The sequence below is a fragment of the Antedon bifida genome, chromosome 3 (genome assembly GCF_963402885.1).
Source record: "Antedon bifida chromosome 3, ecAntBifi1.1, whole genome shotgun sequence".
NCBI classification, from domain to species: domain Eukaryota; kingdom Metazoa; phylum Echinodermata; class Crinoidea; order Comatulida; family Antedonidae; genus Antedon; species Antedon bifida.
This window is the reverse complement of record NC_136228.1, coordinates 22,763,257-22,780,590: the sequence shown is the minus strand read 5'-3', so window position 1 is coordinate 22,780,590 and position 17,334 is coordinate 22,763,257. Positions and strand designations below refer to the sequence as shown.

Below are 17,334 nucleotides of genomic sequence, written 5' to 3'. Positions count from 1 at the left end.
TTCATATGTACAATATTTTCAAAGTTATGCGATTTTATGTAGTGCAAAGTTCAAAGGTCAATAATGTTAGAATCGGCCATTTTTTGCAAAAACATGCCATTAGACTAAATATAAATATGTAGTTTCTGAACAGTTTGAGCCATATTGTGTGTCTCTCAGGTTAGTGGTTGCTAAGATATGATAAATCAAGGTCAAAGGTCAATAATGTTAGAATCCGCCATTTTTTGCAAAAACATGCCATTAGACTGGATATAAATGTGTAGTTTCTGAACAATTTAAGCCCTAATTTGTATATCTCCGATTAGTGGTTGGTGAGATATGATAAATCAAGGTCAAAGGTCAATGATGTTAGAAATAGCACTTTCATTCATTTTTGGACAAACTTTTTCATTAAAGATGTATTGTCCCTTGAAACACAAAAAAATGAAGGTCAAAATATTCTAAATTTAAATTGGCCATATCAAAGTAATATAAAAGTTATTCACTTTAAGTCGAAAATTCGAGCCAAAAGCAACAAGTTTAAGTAATTAACAGGTAAATTAGTTGGATTACATTTCGTCTGGAAAATCGTCGCGAGCGAAAGTAAACAAAGATTTCAAACCACGAGTACGCATTATGCATATGCTAATTAGGATTGTTTACAACTCGTCACGGTTGAGAAGGTATTTTCACACAGATCGTGAGGAAGTTTTATGATTATGCATACAGAGAGTAGCCAAACAAGCGCGTTTCATTATGGGATATGTTTTGATCGAAAACTTTGACTGGAAGTCAAAGTTATTTTTTTAACAATATTATATTTTTAACAGTATTTTTTTTTCTTGCAATTTGTGTGAGTTAAAAGTCTAAATCCCATGGACTATAAAGAAGAATCGGGTAGCCAATGGTCGAATTCTGCGCTGGGCCCTTTGTTTACAACCATTCAAATACCGAATAAGGGTCATAAAAGGTATTAATAACGTTGGTGCAGACTATTTGAGTCGCATGAACTAAAATAATAAGGTTGAAAGAAAAGTATTATTTTGTTATGTATAGTAAACGTACAGGTAGTTATTGATTTAATTAAGTACTAGAAAGAAATGCTTAATAGTGTATTGGCGTCTCCATAAGTGAGATTTATTGTAAACTACAAACGGTGGCTTTTGAGCATAAATATAAAGTTGTGATTTGTAGTAAAAAAAAGAGAAAAGTCCTAGTTTTAAAATTTGAGTGGCCGCATGACGATGTCACAACAATAAATTCATATCTAAGCTTTCACTATGAAGTGAAACAAATTGGGGTTAAAAAAGATCACCTAATTAAATCTAGTTCAGCTGCAATGCAAGTTTTTTCATTACCATTATATTTACGTTGAAATTTGGACAAAACTTCTTTCCGTTCTATTAAAGCTGAACTGAATCTTAATTTATAATAAATAATTATACAAACTCTTCAAAATAATTCTTTTAAAAAAAATGTTTTTGAGTATGCCATTTTAATGTCACATAATATTTATCCACTTTGACCAAATTTTGATCCAAAAAAAAATTGTATCTACCTGAAAAAAACTGTAATTTAAAGCAAAAAAATTATCTAATGGGCTGCCAGCAAATTAGTTTTTGGTTGATTTTTTTTTTCCATTTTTTGGTCATTTTATAAGTGAAAACATCTTTTTTGTTTTTTCCCCTACGTAAGTATTAAAACTAGAAAATAACCTATTCAAAGTCTTAATTAATCTTAAGTTCATTTTTCATGTTTTGGGGGGAAAATACATCTTTAACAGAATAAAATAATAGGATGAAGTAGGCATTAGGTTTACCTTTTATCTTTTTTCATTCGTTTAACAGAATCTTCCAAGGTATAAATTCTTCCTTCCTTTTCCATTACCATTTTCTTCATTTGCTGTGCCTCTTCTTTCAGTAAATCTCTTTGCTTTTCTAAATCTGTCTTTTCCTCTCCCCATTGTTTCTTTATATCATTCAACTGGCCTTCATATTTCTCAGATATCTCTGACCGTTGCCTTGTAGCCTCAATGAATAAATCTTTTTGGTGGTCAGCATCTTGTTTTCCTATGAGAATTTCTACATTTAAAACAATTGAAAGACTGAAAAAATTAATATCAAACAGATCTCAAAGTGTTTGCATGATAGAAATAATAGTTCATATTATATTACTTTTATACTGCATTTTATTTTTTTTAGTTTTTAGATTATCAATAACATTAAAAACAAGATGGATTTTGCAATTATTATAATTATTCAATTATATATACTTAGCCTTTTCAACAAAATTATTAAATTGGAAGACATTCCGAAGGACTGAAATAGTTCCATTATTATTCCTCAGATTCATAAGAAAGGTAGCCGTAGAATTGAAAAAAAAAGAATAAAATAAACACACCTATATGGCCTTCCTGAACTTAAAACATTCGACAGTTTCGGGCGAAATGGCTTAATTAAAGCCGTTAGGTCATCAGGTATTAAGGGTAAAATTTGGCGATTGATTGATAAACTTTATGAAGATAATGGTTCTGTAAGATTTGGAGATATGGACACAGAATTCTTCAATATTCAACAGGGTGTACTTTCTCCAATCCTATTTAACATTTTCATAAATGAATTTAAGAAAATGCTAGTATCAAAAAATGTTGGTATCAAAATATATAACACTTTGATAAGTGGGTTATTCTGGGCAGATGATGTTGTATGTTGCCAATAGCGAACATGAATTGTCAAAAATGCTTGATCTTGCAACATTATTTGCAAAAAAATAGAAGTTAAATTTTAACTTTAATAAATCCATTATTCTGGTTTTTGGAAAAGAATTGCCAGCCATAAACAATGGAAGCTAGGGGATAGATTTATTGTTGAAGTAGAGACTTACAAATACCTTGGTGTCCATATTTCTAGGAAACTAAATGACAATGTACAGTTCCAAAATGTAATTACAAAATGCAATAGGCTTATAGCTTATATCAAATCTATTTTGATCAGTCATTGTGGTAACTCATTGGAATCCAATGACTACCAATTTGCATTTAAAGCGAAACACTCGACTGATACGTGTATCTTTGTTTTAAAACATGTAATTGACTACTACAATAGAAATGGTAGTCCAGTTTTTGCCTGCTTTCTGGATGCCAGTAAGGCTTTTGATCGAGTCAATCACTGGACTCTTTATAATAAGCTCATTAACAATGGTATTAATCTTTGTATTGTTAAATTGCTCAAATGTTGGTATGAGAAACAGAGTTTTGTGATACGTTGGGGAAACTCTGTTTCAAATCCATTTACAGTATCCAATGGAGTTAGACAGGGTGGGGTTATGTCCCCTCTCCTTTATAACATATATATTAGTACTCTAAATTGTAGACTAAGTGGTTTGTGTCAGGGTTGCCAATGTAGAAACATTATCTTGAATCATCTTAGTTATGCGGATGATCTTGTTCTACTTGCTCCTTCTGTTGCTGGTCTCCAGCTATTGATACATGTTTGTGAAGAGTTTTCGCAAGAGAATGATGTTTTATTTAATGATAAGAAATCTTATTGTATGCGTTTCTGTCCTCGTACTTGCAAACTTGAAGGTAATTCTATTACTAAACTTTTTGGTAAAAAACTTGCTTATGTTGAGAAAGGTACCTATCTTGGTCATATTCTTATGTGTGATTGCAGTGATGAGGCCGACATTCAAAGTCAGTACAGGTCTTTGTGTATTAGAAGCAACTCACTCAATCGTAAATTTATGAAATGCTCTACCAATGTTAAATGTTGTCTCTTTAGATCTTACTGTATTAATATGTATTGTGCAGCCCTTTGGTGTAACTATCGTATGAAGAATATTAGATCTCTTAATGTATGCTACAATAATGCTCTGCGCCGTATACTTAATGTCTCTAGAAGTAGTAGTGCCAGTGCAATGTTTATTGAACATGGTGTTCCTTCCTTTAACGAGTACATGCGAAAATCTACCTATAGTTTCATGCAACGTATGTTGAATAGTGGTAACATCCTTGTTGCTTGTGTTTGCAAACATATGCTCCATAACTCCAAAATGTATTGTAGATGGAGAAGCATTCTATATACTTAAGTTTAGTTTTATGGTTTATAAGTTTATTAATATGGATGATATTTCCGAAATAAAATGAAATTGAAATTGAATTGAATTGAAAAATCGTTAATTGGCAATTGCAATAATTTTAACAGGGTATTTTTTGGAGATATATCATGGAGGACAATCGGTCTACCTGCAATCAATTACGGATCAGCTGTTTGGTGTTTGTTAAATAAAGTTGATATTGATAAAATAGAAAAATTACAATTGCAAATGGCTCGATATATTCTTAAGACGTCTAGAAACACGCCGCGTGCAACCTTATATGGTGAACTGGGATGGTTCCTAATAAATGTACACATGGAATCACATCATTGGCCAAAGGTTTTGCTTAATGCTCTGCTTCAACTTAATTGTAATCAGAATGATTTTCTTGTTTACATACTACTTTTTCTAAATGGGGATTAGATAATTTGTTTGAAGAGATATGTAACATGATGGATAATCCCACCATAGATCTGACCAGCTTTAAGTTGTCTAAGATTAAAGAACATGCTTGTATTAATTGGAGGAGTGATCTTGCATTAAAATCTTCTCTTTTAGACTGTCAAATTATTAAAGAAACCACCTGCCTAGAAAAATATTTACTTGAGCCATAAGACTTCAAAAGCACAAGCATAAAATTTAAATTGCAATCTAGTACATTACCATTAAACATACGTAGCTCAAGCTGGTCAGATAAAAACAATAATGAGAGTCTATGTACCCTATATAACTCTAAATCCATTGAAGATCTTAGGCATTTCCTTTTTTCATGTCCTGCGCTCCAGAATATTAGACTGGAGGAATTGGCAATACTTGAGCAAAATCTATCGAATGCAATTGACGTTTGGAACCAATTTAATAATGGAACAATAGACCAAAAATTAATGTATGTTCTTGGTTCACCTGTACTTGATCTTCCTACAAATATTGAATGCATTCTATAGATTTTGTAAAGGTTTCACCAAACGGGCATGGAAAAGGTGAAGGAAAATCAACAATGAAAATGATTATTAAATGATATGTTATTTTTTATATCTTGTACATAATTTATTTCAAGTTTCCTTGTACTGTAAATAGGCCTATCATTTTTTTTTCTCTAACTTTTATTTTACTTACTGTACTATGGACACACCTTCATTCAAGAAGTGTGCGAATGTTTCAAAAAGTATTACTTTTTGTGACGTTTTGTAAAAATAATACATATATATTACTTTAAAAACATTAAACAAGGTCATTCCTTGTCTTAAATGTATGTTTTATGGTAAATTATGATAAAAAGAGAGAAACAATGCACTACCTAAGTAGCTCGCGGCGATTGACCTTTCGTGGACGGTCTTTAGGCCTAGCCAAGCTAGGCTTAGTTTTGTAGGCCTAGCTGGTAAACATCGGTAAAGTATGATACTATATACCTAGCCTGACGTATAGTTTTTTCTATTTTTGCCAGACTCCATTGATACAAATTGGGGAAAACCCGGTATTTTCGCTGAAAAGTTAGGAGTCTTCTATTTGTTTTGGCCTCACGATCGATCGAAAAGTTGGTGAATTACTGAAGAAAAACAAAAATATCAATCCGCACGCAATGCATTTTGGGATTTATAGTGGGCCGCTATAATTATTAGAATCAACTTATTTTTCACCGTTTAAAGACGAAAAAAGTTATCGCAATAGGACCATATAGTATTATTTTTACATTAAATATAGTTTGTGATCTTAAATTAGATCTAAAAAATGTAGGGAAGAGGTCTTTAATGTTATTTTTTTATATCTTATACATAATTTAGTTTAAGTTTCCTTGTACTCTAAATAGGCTTATTGTTAAATCACTTTTTTTCTCTAACTTTTATTTTACTTACTCTGGACGCACCTTCATTCAAGAAGTGTGCCACTGTTTCAAAAGTGTAGCTTCCAAATAAATTATTATAATTATTATTATTATATAATAATATTTAAAATATAACTAGCAGGTACCCGTCCAATGGACGGGCATCGTCTTATAATATAATTAAAAAGATAATAGACTAATATACACAAATCTATAAATGGATATATATTGCCGAGAGACATTATACAGCATTTATATTAGAAGGAAGAAAAAGTTAATAGGCATACTCATGTATTCTTCTTTATATTTCAGTGTCTATTTGAAGTTGCAAAGAAATTGGACTAAAAACACATTTTTCGTACAAATTTGCCATCCCAGCTCAAACGCTGCTAGTATCAGATTTGCGGTTTGGGAGGAGATAGAGTAACAAATTTTGGCTTAGTGCTATTATATTATAGATTATTGGTGAAAGATGACTTATGAAAAAACATATTCAACATTAAGGTATTGCACATACTATGTAAAAATAAAATGTTTTGTTTCATGTTTAATACCTTGCATATATCTTTCTTGTTCATTGCATAGCTTATCAATTTGTTTGTTCAGTTCATTCTCTGTGTTGTTCCATATCCCCTTTTCAACTTCTAATGCTCTCTCCAAGCTGCACCTCTCTTCATTTGACTTCGCTTGCTGCTCCTAAATTTATTTTTCTCAAATTTATTAAATATTACATTTAAAAAAATCTTCATTTTGAGCATTAAGCAGTTTTGGACCTTCAAACAACATTATGAGCACTAACTAACAAGACGTTTGAAACAGAAAATAATTGCTAAAGCATTTTCCATTTGTAACAAATGTATGATTATGCCAACAGTATATGACTAAAAATAGAGTATTATTATTTTCATTCTTAAGGATAATAGGGGGACTTTGATTTACATGTCCACTACAGTATGTTGTCATAACACTGAAAAAATTTACCAAAATTATGGCAGAGAATGATCTCGCAATGATTTTCTGGGAATGTAGTAAAAGGCATTTCAGTTAAAATTATATTACAAACTGTGAATTATCAAGTTTTTACTAGTGATTATTTTAAATGAAGATTTTTAGGTTAATCCCTTAGTACACCAAGCAAGCCTTTTTACAAGGAATTTAGGATCTAGGCTAAGATCTTGCCTAGTGTATAACCAGCCCATCGAATGGCACCACGCACACACGATCACAAAGTTCATTACATTATGCATTTCACTGGCGTATCAACATGAATGTCACTTCATTTGAAACATTTATATAACTGTGGATGAGTATCGGTTGACTATTCACCGTTTATTACTCAAATCAAAAAGTCCCTACTGATACCATGATTCTATTACCTTCAAAGATTTGTTCATTGTTTGTTCAACTAAAAAGTTTTTCTCAGCTGTTTGTAGCTTATGTTTAATTTCTACAATTTCAATTCTGGCCTCAGTAAGGTTTATCATCAGTTCTTCTTTAGTAGTGTAATCTGTTCTTAGCTTCTGAAATGACAGAATAAGTACTCTTTAATGTAATCTTTTTTCTATTACATCATCACACAAAGGAAGAATATGCTATAGTACCTTTGTTCAACACACAAATGTGAAAATGCCCAAATGTAAAACAACCACAAATGTGGAAACCCATATTAACCCAAATGTGAAAACGGTTATTGCCCACAAATGTGATAATGGCCACCAATGTAACAACAAAAAATACATGTTTGCGCACAAATGTAACAAAATATTTTACAATATAATAATTATGCTTAAGATCATAAAACACCAAACATCAACTTGGAACTACATGTAAATTATAGTCAGCCAAAGTGTAAACTATAAGTAAACAATAATATCAAACACTGAACATTGACTTGGAACTAGTATAAAACTGACTCCATGTTTATTTTTTAAAATATTATTATTGCTATTATCATCTGCTATTTAGGTTTAAAAACTCCTTTGCTGGTGACGAATACAAAGGAGCCTTTAACATTCACTTGGCAGATAATTGGTTATCAGTTACCAAATTTGAACGCCAAGAGGTTGGAGGTGAGAGCTTCACATACACACACAACAAGAAGGAATTAACGCAAAGGGAGCATCAAGTGAGTAAATCAGAAGAAAGGACATGGCAAAAGCTCTCCTGCAAAGCTCAGAAAGACTGCATGCCCAGCCTATGGCTATACATGTGGTCACTGCAGTCGCAAAAACCACTATCAGTTTTTCGTAGCAGAAGCAACCCACCCATCAAACCCAACAGACGACATAACCATGACAACGATTTGAGGCCCTCTGTGCTGTAACGATGACAAAACAACATCGTAAACTCATCGCTCTTGATCACCACTTCGTCAACCACCTGACTCAAACATGGGTTAAACGAACATCACAGCCACAGCCGTTCATTCGTCTTACTGTTGACATTAACAAGAAAGACTACACCCTCCTTGGATTCTCACTCAACACCAGACCAAGATCAGTCAACATCTTGGCCATGGCCGACACAGGTTGTCCGAATACAAAACCAGATTGAACAAAACCCTAGGAAATGGAACAAAAATGGTTCAGTGATTGAGGTCCGCCAGTTCGATCAATACGCTGTAAAGGTGGATGGCCCAGGTAGAGTGACATTGGGCAACAGAAAATTTCTTCGCAAATATTCTTCGATCTCTGCACCAGAGCGGCAGCTAAGTCTTCACAGTGTCATACGCTATTGGTTATCTGCCTCACCACAGACACAACCACTGCATGAACCAACTGCCAACACTCCTATTCCAGATGTGAGTGAGTGGCCAAGCAAGACAGTGGAACTGTAATTACATAGCCATAACATCGGCAGGGGTTCGAGGCTCACTCACTCCAGTACATCTTTTGAGACGAGTAGGGGTTACCCCGGTGTATTAGTACATCACAGCCACTGATCATAACTGGGTCTTTGACTGAAGAGGTCGCCCAGTATAAATAAAATATTTCATATCAAGCTCCTGCAGAGACGTGTCCCCGGTGCCAGAGTCACCACCAACACCAGTTGCTACCCCTCCACCGGCTGCCGTTAGATGCTCTAACCGCACATCTAAGCCACCCATTGGCATATGGACTATAAACTATCGTATTTGTCCTTGTCAAAGACTGGGGGAGTTAGATAATATTTACAATAGTACAACTCATGAATATAAAATATAAATCACTTTATTGAACAGACGCTTTTAGAATAGCGGCACACGTTTTATGACGGTGCGTTCATAAGTTTAAAGAAAAAAAAAAGGAAAGGAAATGAATATGCAATGAAACAAAACGACACCTATTCAATATAAATAATCACAAACTACTTATGGTAAATCACAGCATGTACACCAAGAAAGAACTTGTTGTTGAACATTATGATTAAAGTTTTTTAAAGTGACAAATAGTTAGCACGTAACGTATTAGGGATGTACATATGATTTCAGAACCATCGCGAGATTAAGGATATCACCGCACGCGCTCGCCGTACAGCCGTCGCCGTAAATTGCTGTGACGTCATATGTGCATTGCAAAATTTACGTCATGAGTTTTTACTGTTGTTAACATACAAGAGATAGGTACCGTCACTTCAATTGCTTATTTGACCTGTATTAGGCTTAAATTTGCCAAAATGTTTAGCCTGGTATTTTGAAAAAACACTACATTGTCCAGATAAACAAAAGAAACAATAAAAAAAATTTATACAACATTTATATTTTTTACGATTTATTTACAAAGTGTGTATACTAGAAATGTTTGCGATTTCCCAGACTTGTCTATTGACCCGAAGAATAGCTACGTTTTTAAGCTGCCCCTACAAATAACATTGTACTATTTTGTCCTTTCCACATGTATTGTTTTGATACAAGTGTTCATGGTATATATTCATTTTTAGCTGTACAGATGAAATACTCCATACCAATACATAACATACACCATTTATATTGCGTCTTATCAAACAATTTCAAGGCACTTACAGATAACTAAAACTAAATGTTAATGGAAAGGAATGTAGTTTTAGGAGCTTTTTGATGCCTCATGAACTAATGATATTTGATGGTTCATGAACTAATGATAGTTGGTGTCTCATGAGATGCTGTGGAAGCATGTTCCACAACAACCAGCAACATGGAAGGACTTATATCAGTCCGTGGCAACCATTTGTCAGAGGATCGGAGAACGTGGTATCCAGCATTAATAGACAAATAGTATACAAATAATGAATGTTTATGAGTGTAATGGTACAAATAATGGCATGAGGTGAATGATGAAAGGTTATATTTCAACGAGGCGCGATTTTATATAACATCTAAATAGATTCCTAGTCATTTGAATCAAATAAACGGTAGGCCTACATTTGATTCACATTGATTAAAACAGTAACATTTGGTTTTTAATAGTTATATTTAATATTATTATTTATATGGATTTTATAAATGCACCTACTGTAGTGTTAATCATGTCAACAAACGATCAAACAATCCTAGCTAGCAAGGCTAAAACACCTAGGCCTAGCCTAATACGAACAGCTAGGCTGCAGCAATATGAAACTTCGACAGGCAACTGGAACTCATATATAGGCTAATTATGTTTTTTCCAACGATTCCACGTCTTGTAGGAATGTCCCCATTAATTAATGAAAATCCTAAAAACGATCTAAAGCTAATTTAAATGCCTTTTTGAATGAAATTAGTACATATATATCTCCAAATCGTACACAAAAATCTGCTGCTGCATATCTCAGTGGTGTTTACAAACAAAACAGAGGCAAGACAACATGTGACGCTGTTGTATTTCACAGTAATTTGTACACTAGATTTTTTTTCATCCGTGAAAAGTTTTTTTTTCCGTACACAAAAATGTTTAAAAAGTATTATTAAACGTTCATTTAATAGTGCGTACTATTGCACGCCATGTGACTCACAATCGTCCAATCAAATGACAGGAATTTATTTAGGTGTTATATAAAGTTGAATAACAAACTGCAAATAAGTAGTAGAATAGTACAGTAGTGAATATTAATTCATTAAGTCTTGCTGAATTCAAACAAATTAATAACAGTTTCTATTTGTTACTATTTAATTTAGTACAGTTAATAGATTAAAAACATTAGCCTACCTTAGGCATGATTGTACATAATTCATTCGGGTGGTCCTGACCTACCACTTCTTTGTCTTTGCTAACTAAGAATAGCATGTGCTCTAACTCAAACCTAGTTTTCTTGTTTCTAGCTTTTGCCTCCTGTAGTTGTGTTGTTAATGCTCCAACCTCTACAAACTGTCACATACATCAATACACTATCAGTTTTAATTTCAATTAATAAATTCAATAAGTCAATCTATTTTAATAGTGGATTACAATATTTTATTATTATTTAATATTACTAATATACTGAAAGATGGGAGTATCAATTTGATCTCTGGTTCGCATGCATACAATTAAGAATTAGTACTTATTACACCGTACCACGTCAATCCAGGCTAATTTGAACGATACCACGAAAACCCTAGAAAATAATGTAATTTTTATACAGTTGTAAACAAACATGATTTGCATTATTATAACAATACCAATGGATATCGAATTAAAGCTAACATAGATATTTCATTATTGAATATCTGGCCAATATCATAACTAATAATAATAATAATATTATACATAAGAATTATACAGCGCACACTAATCTGTTACATTTTTTAAAAACCTTGTTAAAAAATCATTAGTCGGCAATTTAGCCTTTAGTCCTCTTGGAGGACTAAAAAATCAATCAAAATACATCTTGGTTTAGTCGAGGTTGGCCTGACACCAATCACTCCATTAAACACATGTCTGAAAAATCTGAGAGGCCAGTGAGGCCCAAGAAGCTTCACCAAAGGGTGCTGAGTATGAAAAAGAATTTACGTTTAAGAAGCATGGAGAAGTGTCAAATTTGTTTCTGTTAAAATTAAAGAACTGATTTTTTTAAATCCAGATATTGATTCTGTTAGAAAGTCAATCAATAGTCCAGGAGTATTAGACTTTGAGGTAGAAATAAATATGCTAAAGCTGAATTTTTCAGGATAGGTCCCTAATGTTGTCTGAAACAACATACTAAAAGTCCCCGGGTTTCCCCGTTGTGCCTCTACCCGATTGGGCCATTTTTCAAAATGGCGGCCATCTTAAAATTATTTACCATATGTTGACAACCAGTAGGTGTAAGTAAACAATCTTAGTGTCAAAATACTCAGAAGACCCATATTTATATTCACTGTAATGGAAAAGTTTAACAAAAAATGGTCAGAAATGCCTGTTTTGACCTTTGACCCTAAATTTGGATTATCTCAATATCTCATCAACGACTGGCCGTAGAGACGTCAAAGTTGTCCCAAATTATTCAGAATGCCCAACTTTCTATTCACTTTAATGAAAGAAAAATACCAAATTCCTTTAGAAACCTTCTATTTTGACCTTTGAACTATTGACCTAGACATATTTTAATTTTATAGACATCTTGGTGATCGATAGGAGTACACAAGCGAAATTGGTGTCAAAATACTCAGAAGACCCACATTTATATTCACTGTAATGGAAAAGTTTAACAAAAAATGGTCGGAAATGCCTGTTTTGACCTTTGACCATAAATTTGGATTATCTCAATATCTCAACGACTGGCCGTAGGGACTTCAAAGTTGTCCCAAATTATTCAGAATGCCCAACTTTCTATTCACTTTAATGAAAGAAAAATACCAAATTCCTTTAGAAACCTTCTATTTTGACCTTTGAACCATTGATCTGGTCATATTTTATACCAAAATTGTATAGAAATCTTGGTGATCGATAGGAATACATAAGGGAATTTGGTGTCAAAATACTCCAAAACACCCATGTTTCTGTTTACTCTTATAGAAATAATGTACTGAATGCGATTGAAAGTGTTTTGACATTTGACCCTAATAATTACATTTTAATGAGAATTAGTCTATTTCATGCCTAGCTTACCTGTATAAACCGACAATAGCCCGTGCTCTCCAGAGGGAGGGCTTAGATGCAAAAAGTTAAATTTAAGTTGACATAAAGATAGACAGAATCTAACAATTCATCAGTATGGCCATTGCCATGAGAGGTAAAATTCATTCCAAATTGCTCAGATGCTAAACAGACAAACCAAGCCCCAATTTTAAACTATATATATATGATACATTTTACTGTCTGTTTGGGCTTTAGCCTGTTTTCACTTCTTTTATTCATTAGTAACCAAACAAATTTTATTATTTATTTATTATTTAAGGTTAGAAATTAGTCCTCCAAAAAATGCCACGCCTTCTCTATATGGCTAATGTCCATGTTTAAACTTTGGAGCTACACCAATTCTGAAATGTTTCCTCTTCGGCAGTGTCATTTAATATATAGCAGAGACCACTACTGGTTGATTTGACACACACTTATTGGTAAAATTGTTTTTTTTTTTCAATTGAGCTGCACTATTACATTTCTTTGTGTATAGGTCTGGAGTACATAATTCATCTTATAACATTTTTTAAATTGTCTAAAACTGCACACTGTACATAGTCACCCACCCAACCATTTATCAAGGTCTCAGTCTAAGTCTCATTTTAGGCTCTAGTCATACCTCCGATTCTTATCTGATATGATGCAATTTAATTTTAAAAGAATTATTGCATTTATCTTTAAGATGTGAACATTTTTCTCTGTTTTTTTCCAATCAAAATTCTCTAAAAATCGAAAATACTTCAGGACTATAATTATGATGGTTAATAAAATAAGGGCATGAAAATCTGTTGAAGACCATAACAACTTTACAGTGACAATTTCTTTATAATTCATCTTGATAGATTTGTAAGAGTTTCATATTATATTTTATTATTTAGGTGATTTGTCAAATGACACATTGTGACCCTTTGATACCTGAAATTATGGCCTCATATCTATATTGATGAATAGTATTATTCGTCCATCGGACATTTTTTTCTGGGCTGTTTCGGATAAATTTGACATCTCATGGCATGATGAATGGTGTGATATGTCCATCATGCTATTTGGGACTTAAATTATTAAAATTAAATTATAATGTAGTGATTAAAGTCAAAGGTAAAAAAACATGGGTGTTTAGGAATATTTTGACAACAAATTCGCTTATGTATTCCTATCGATCACCAAGATTTCTATATATTTATGATATAAAATACTGTATTGGCCAGATCAATAGTTCAAATGGCAAAATAGGTGGTTTCTAAAGGCTTTTAGTATTTTTCTTTAACTACAGTGAATAGAGAGTTGGGCACTCTTCTTAATTTAGGACAATTTTGAAGTCTCTACGGCCAGCAGTTGATGCGGTATTGAGATAACCCAAATTTAGGGTCAAAGTTATAAATTTTTAAACCAATTTCGTATCCTATCGATCACCAAGATGTCTATAAAAATAAATATGCCTACGTCAATAGTTCAAAGGTCAAAATAGAAGGTTTCTAAAGGTTTTTAGTATTTTTCTTTCATTAAAGTAAATAGAAAGTTGGGCATTCTGAATAATTTGGGACAACTTTGAAGTCTCTACGGCCAGTCGTTGATGAGATATTGAGATAATCCAAATTTAGGGTCAAAGTTCAAAACATGCATTTCCGGTCATTTTTTTAAAAACTTTTCCATTATAGTGAATATAAATATGGGTCTTCTGAGTATTTTGACACCAATTTCGCTTATGCACTCCTATCGATCACCAAGATGTCTATAAAATTAAAATATGCTTAGGTCAATAGTTCAAAGGTCAGAATAGAAGGTTTCTAAAGGAATTTAGTGTTTTTCTTTCATTAGAGTGAATAGAAAGTTGGGCATTCTGAATAATTTGGGACAATTTTGAACTCTCTACGGCCAGTCGTTGATAAGATATTGAGATAATCCAAATTGATGGTCAAAGGTCAAAACAGGCATTTCCGGTCATTTTTTTAAAAACTTCTCCATTACAGTGAATATAAATATTGGTCTTCTGAGTATTTTGACACTAAAATTGTTTACTTACACCTACTGGTTGTCAAAATATGGTAAATAATTGTTAAGATGGCCGCCATTTTGAAAAATGGCCCAATCAGGTTGAAGCACAACGGGGAAACCCGGGGACTTTTAGTATGTTGTTCCAGACAACATTGGGGACCTATCCTGAAAAATTCAGCTTTAGCATATTTATTTCTACCTTTGGCCCTTTTTTTGTCTAATACTCCTGGACTACAAGATTGGATGAAAGTGTATGAAATATTTTTAAATGTTCATGATCAATATTGCGCAATTTTAACTAAAGATGAGATGAATGCATACTTAGAAGAATGGTACGAAGAAAGGATGTGTGGGTTACCAATGTTAAAGCAAAGGTTGAGAATTGATTCAGCACAAATAGTCAGCGCCAGTGGCAGCTTTGGATCCCAGATTTCCAAGGCATCGTCGAAATCGAAGTCATCTAAATCCAAGTTATCTAAACCAAATTCATCTCATAAATCCAACGTCATCCTCCATGTTGGAAATGAGAGAGAAGCAAAGAAAGGCGGAGCTTATAATAGTTAAATAAAAAATACTTGAAGAAAGACAAAAAATAGAATTAGCTATGCAATTAAGTTGAAACAAGAAGAAATTAATTAAAAAGATTCATTCGGTTGGTATTCCAAATAAAATATAATAGTAATAATAATTTACTATTACTATTGAGATATAATTAACTATTATATTTTATTTTAAGAAGAAATTAAGTTGAAACAAGAAAAGGAAAAAAGTAATCTTAAAGAAGAGATTTTAATTTCAGAACCCAGATCAAAGGTTTTAGAAGAGTTTGAGTTTGAAAGAAAAAGTAAGAAAAGTGTTTATTCTAAGGACGATGATAGTTAGCGTATGCTATGTGAAGGTGGAACTAACTTTGGAGTACCACCCTTGAACGAGAGGTCTGTTTTGGAGAAAATTCTGGATGAAGCTTTTGATGCTCTTGACATTAATAACCCAATTAAAAAGGATCAAGCAGAAAAGAGGATATGTGACGTGAACCGAGAATATGAAAATAATGGAAATCAAGATAATGACAGTGGAATTCGGAAAGAAATGGTAAGGAAACCGGATACGCAAGTGCTAGAATTTAGAAGGTTTACACGGCAATTCAAAGCACGAATTGAGAAGGTATGCGACAATGATGAAAGGTTACCTTACTTAGAACAATTTACTGGTGGTGAGGCGAATAGTATAGTAGTTGGATACTCATACCTGGATGCTGATATTGGATATTCAGCTGCCATGAAGGAATTGACTGAAAGATATGGTGACCCTGAGGTCATTGCTAACACATATATTAAGAAGGTTCTTTCTTGGCCATCCATCCGAGCCGATGATCCAAAAACTTTAGACAACTACTCGATTTTCCTAATTGAATGTGAAGCAGCAAACGAAATGCGTTGGTAGCCTAGGAGTGCTAGAGTTTTCAGAAAACTTAAAAAACACAGTATACAAATTACCGTACAATCTCAAAGAAAGGTGGCGAAGTTTGGTATATGTGTTAAAGAGCGAAGCATATTCTCTCTTTTAACTATAAATTACTACTTACTAGCTATTTAAACTAACAAAATATTTTCATTTAACCTTGTTTTTTATTTTAAATAAATCCACTTTTCAACAGAGTTTCTTTTGCCTTATTTTTACATAAAATTTACAAAAAACATAGCGAATGTTGCATGAATTATAAGTGAGCCCAAGAGAAAAAAAACCCCATATGATAAAAAGCATAAAATATTTAACGACATAAAATGTCGTATATTATGTTACCAATCTTAGTACAAATATTGCACATTCCTTGTTATTAGTTCATTATGAAAGACATTAATAAGATTGTTTTTATGATTACTGTGTTTAAATTTACATATTGAGAATTTTGCAATAAAAATAATGTTACTTATATATTTACAATTCATTCTTTGTGCGTAAAATCCAAACATAACATGTTCTAACTCTATATTTATCATTATATTTCGTCTCAGTTCATCCCATAAACTGGAGACTCTGGGACACAGATATAAATAATGTTCTATATTGTCTATCAATTGTGCATTACAGAAGTTACAAAAATGATCTTCAATTATTCCCATTTTTGTCAGTAAAATGTTTGTTGGGTAACAATTATTCAGTATTTTCCAGTTTGTAGAGAATACCCTAGTAGAAGTAATAGCTTTTCTATTCGCTTCGTCCACTTTTCCTCGATATTTTCAGCCAGTATGGTGTTAGAAAATATAATGCCTAGTGCTTTTGCTTTCCCGTTATTTTTCCAATTAATGTCTTCGACATTTTCCTTTTTATTAACGTTACTACCAAGCCAAAGACCTTCTGTTTTATTTTTATTTAGATACAAGCTTGACAAATTGGAGAATTCTTTAATGATTTAAAAAACATTTGAGA

General features: G+C 32.7%; 1 protein-coding gene and 1 long non-coding RNA gene across 2 annotated transcripts in view; one reads left to right on the top strand and one right to left on the bottom strand.

The window, feature by feature from the left end:
* The window catches only part of LOC144838020 (uncharacterized), a 147,293-nt gene that overhangs the window by 59,176 nt on the left and 70,783 nt on the right, over positions 1 to 17,334 (bottom strand). Inside the window, exons 12-15 of the mRNA XM_078693357.1 lie at positions 11,038 to 11,196; positions 7,273 to 7,416; positions 6,451 to 6,592; positions 1,799 to 2,060 (exon numbers count right to left, since the gene is read on the bottom strand). Coding sequence (XP_078549483.1) covers positions 1,799 to 2,060; positions 6,451 to 6,592; positions 7,273 to 7,416; positions 11,038 to 11,196 — 707 coding nt within the window. The remainder of the gene's footprint in view (positions 1 to 1,798; positions 2,061 to 6,450; positions 6,593 to 7,272; positions 7,417 to 11,037; positions 11,197 to 17,334) is intronic.
* The window catches only part of LOC144838055 (uncharacterized), a 65,884-nt gene that overhangs the window by 20,118 nt on the left and 28,432 nt on the right, over positions 1 to 17,334 (top strand). The window lies entirely within an intron of this gene.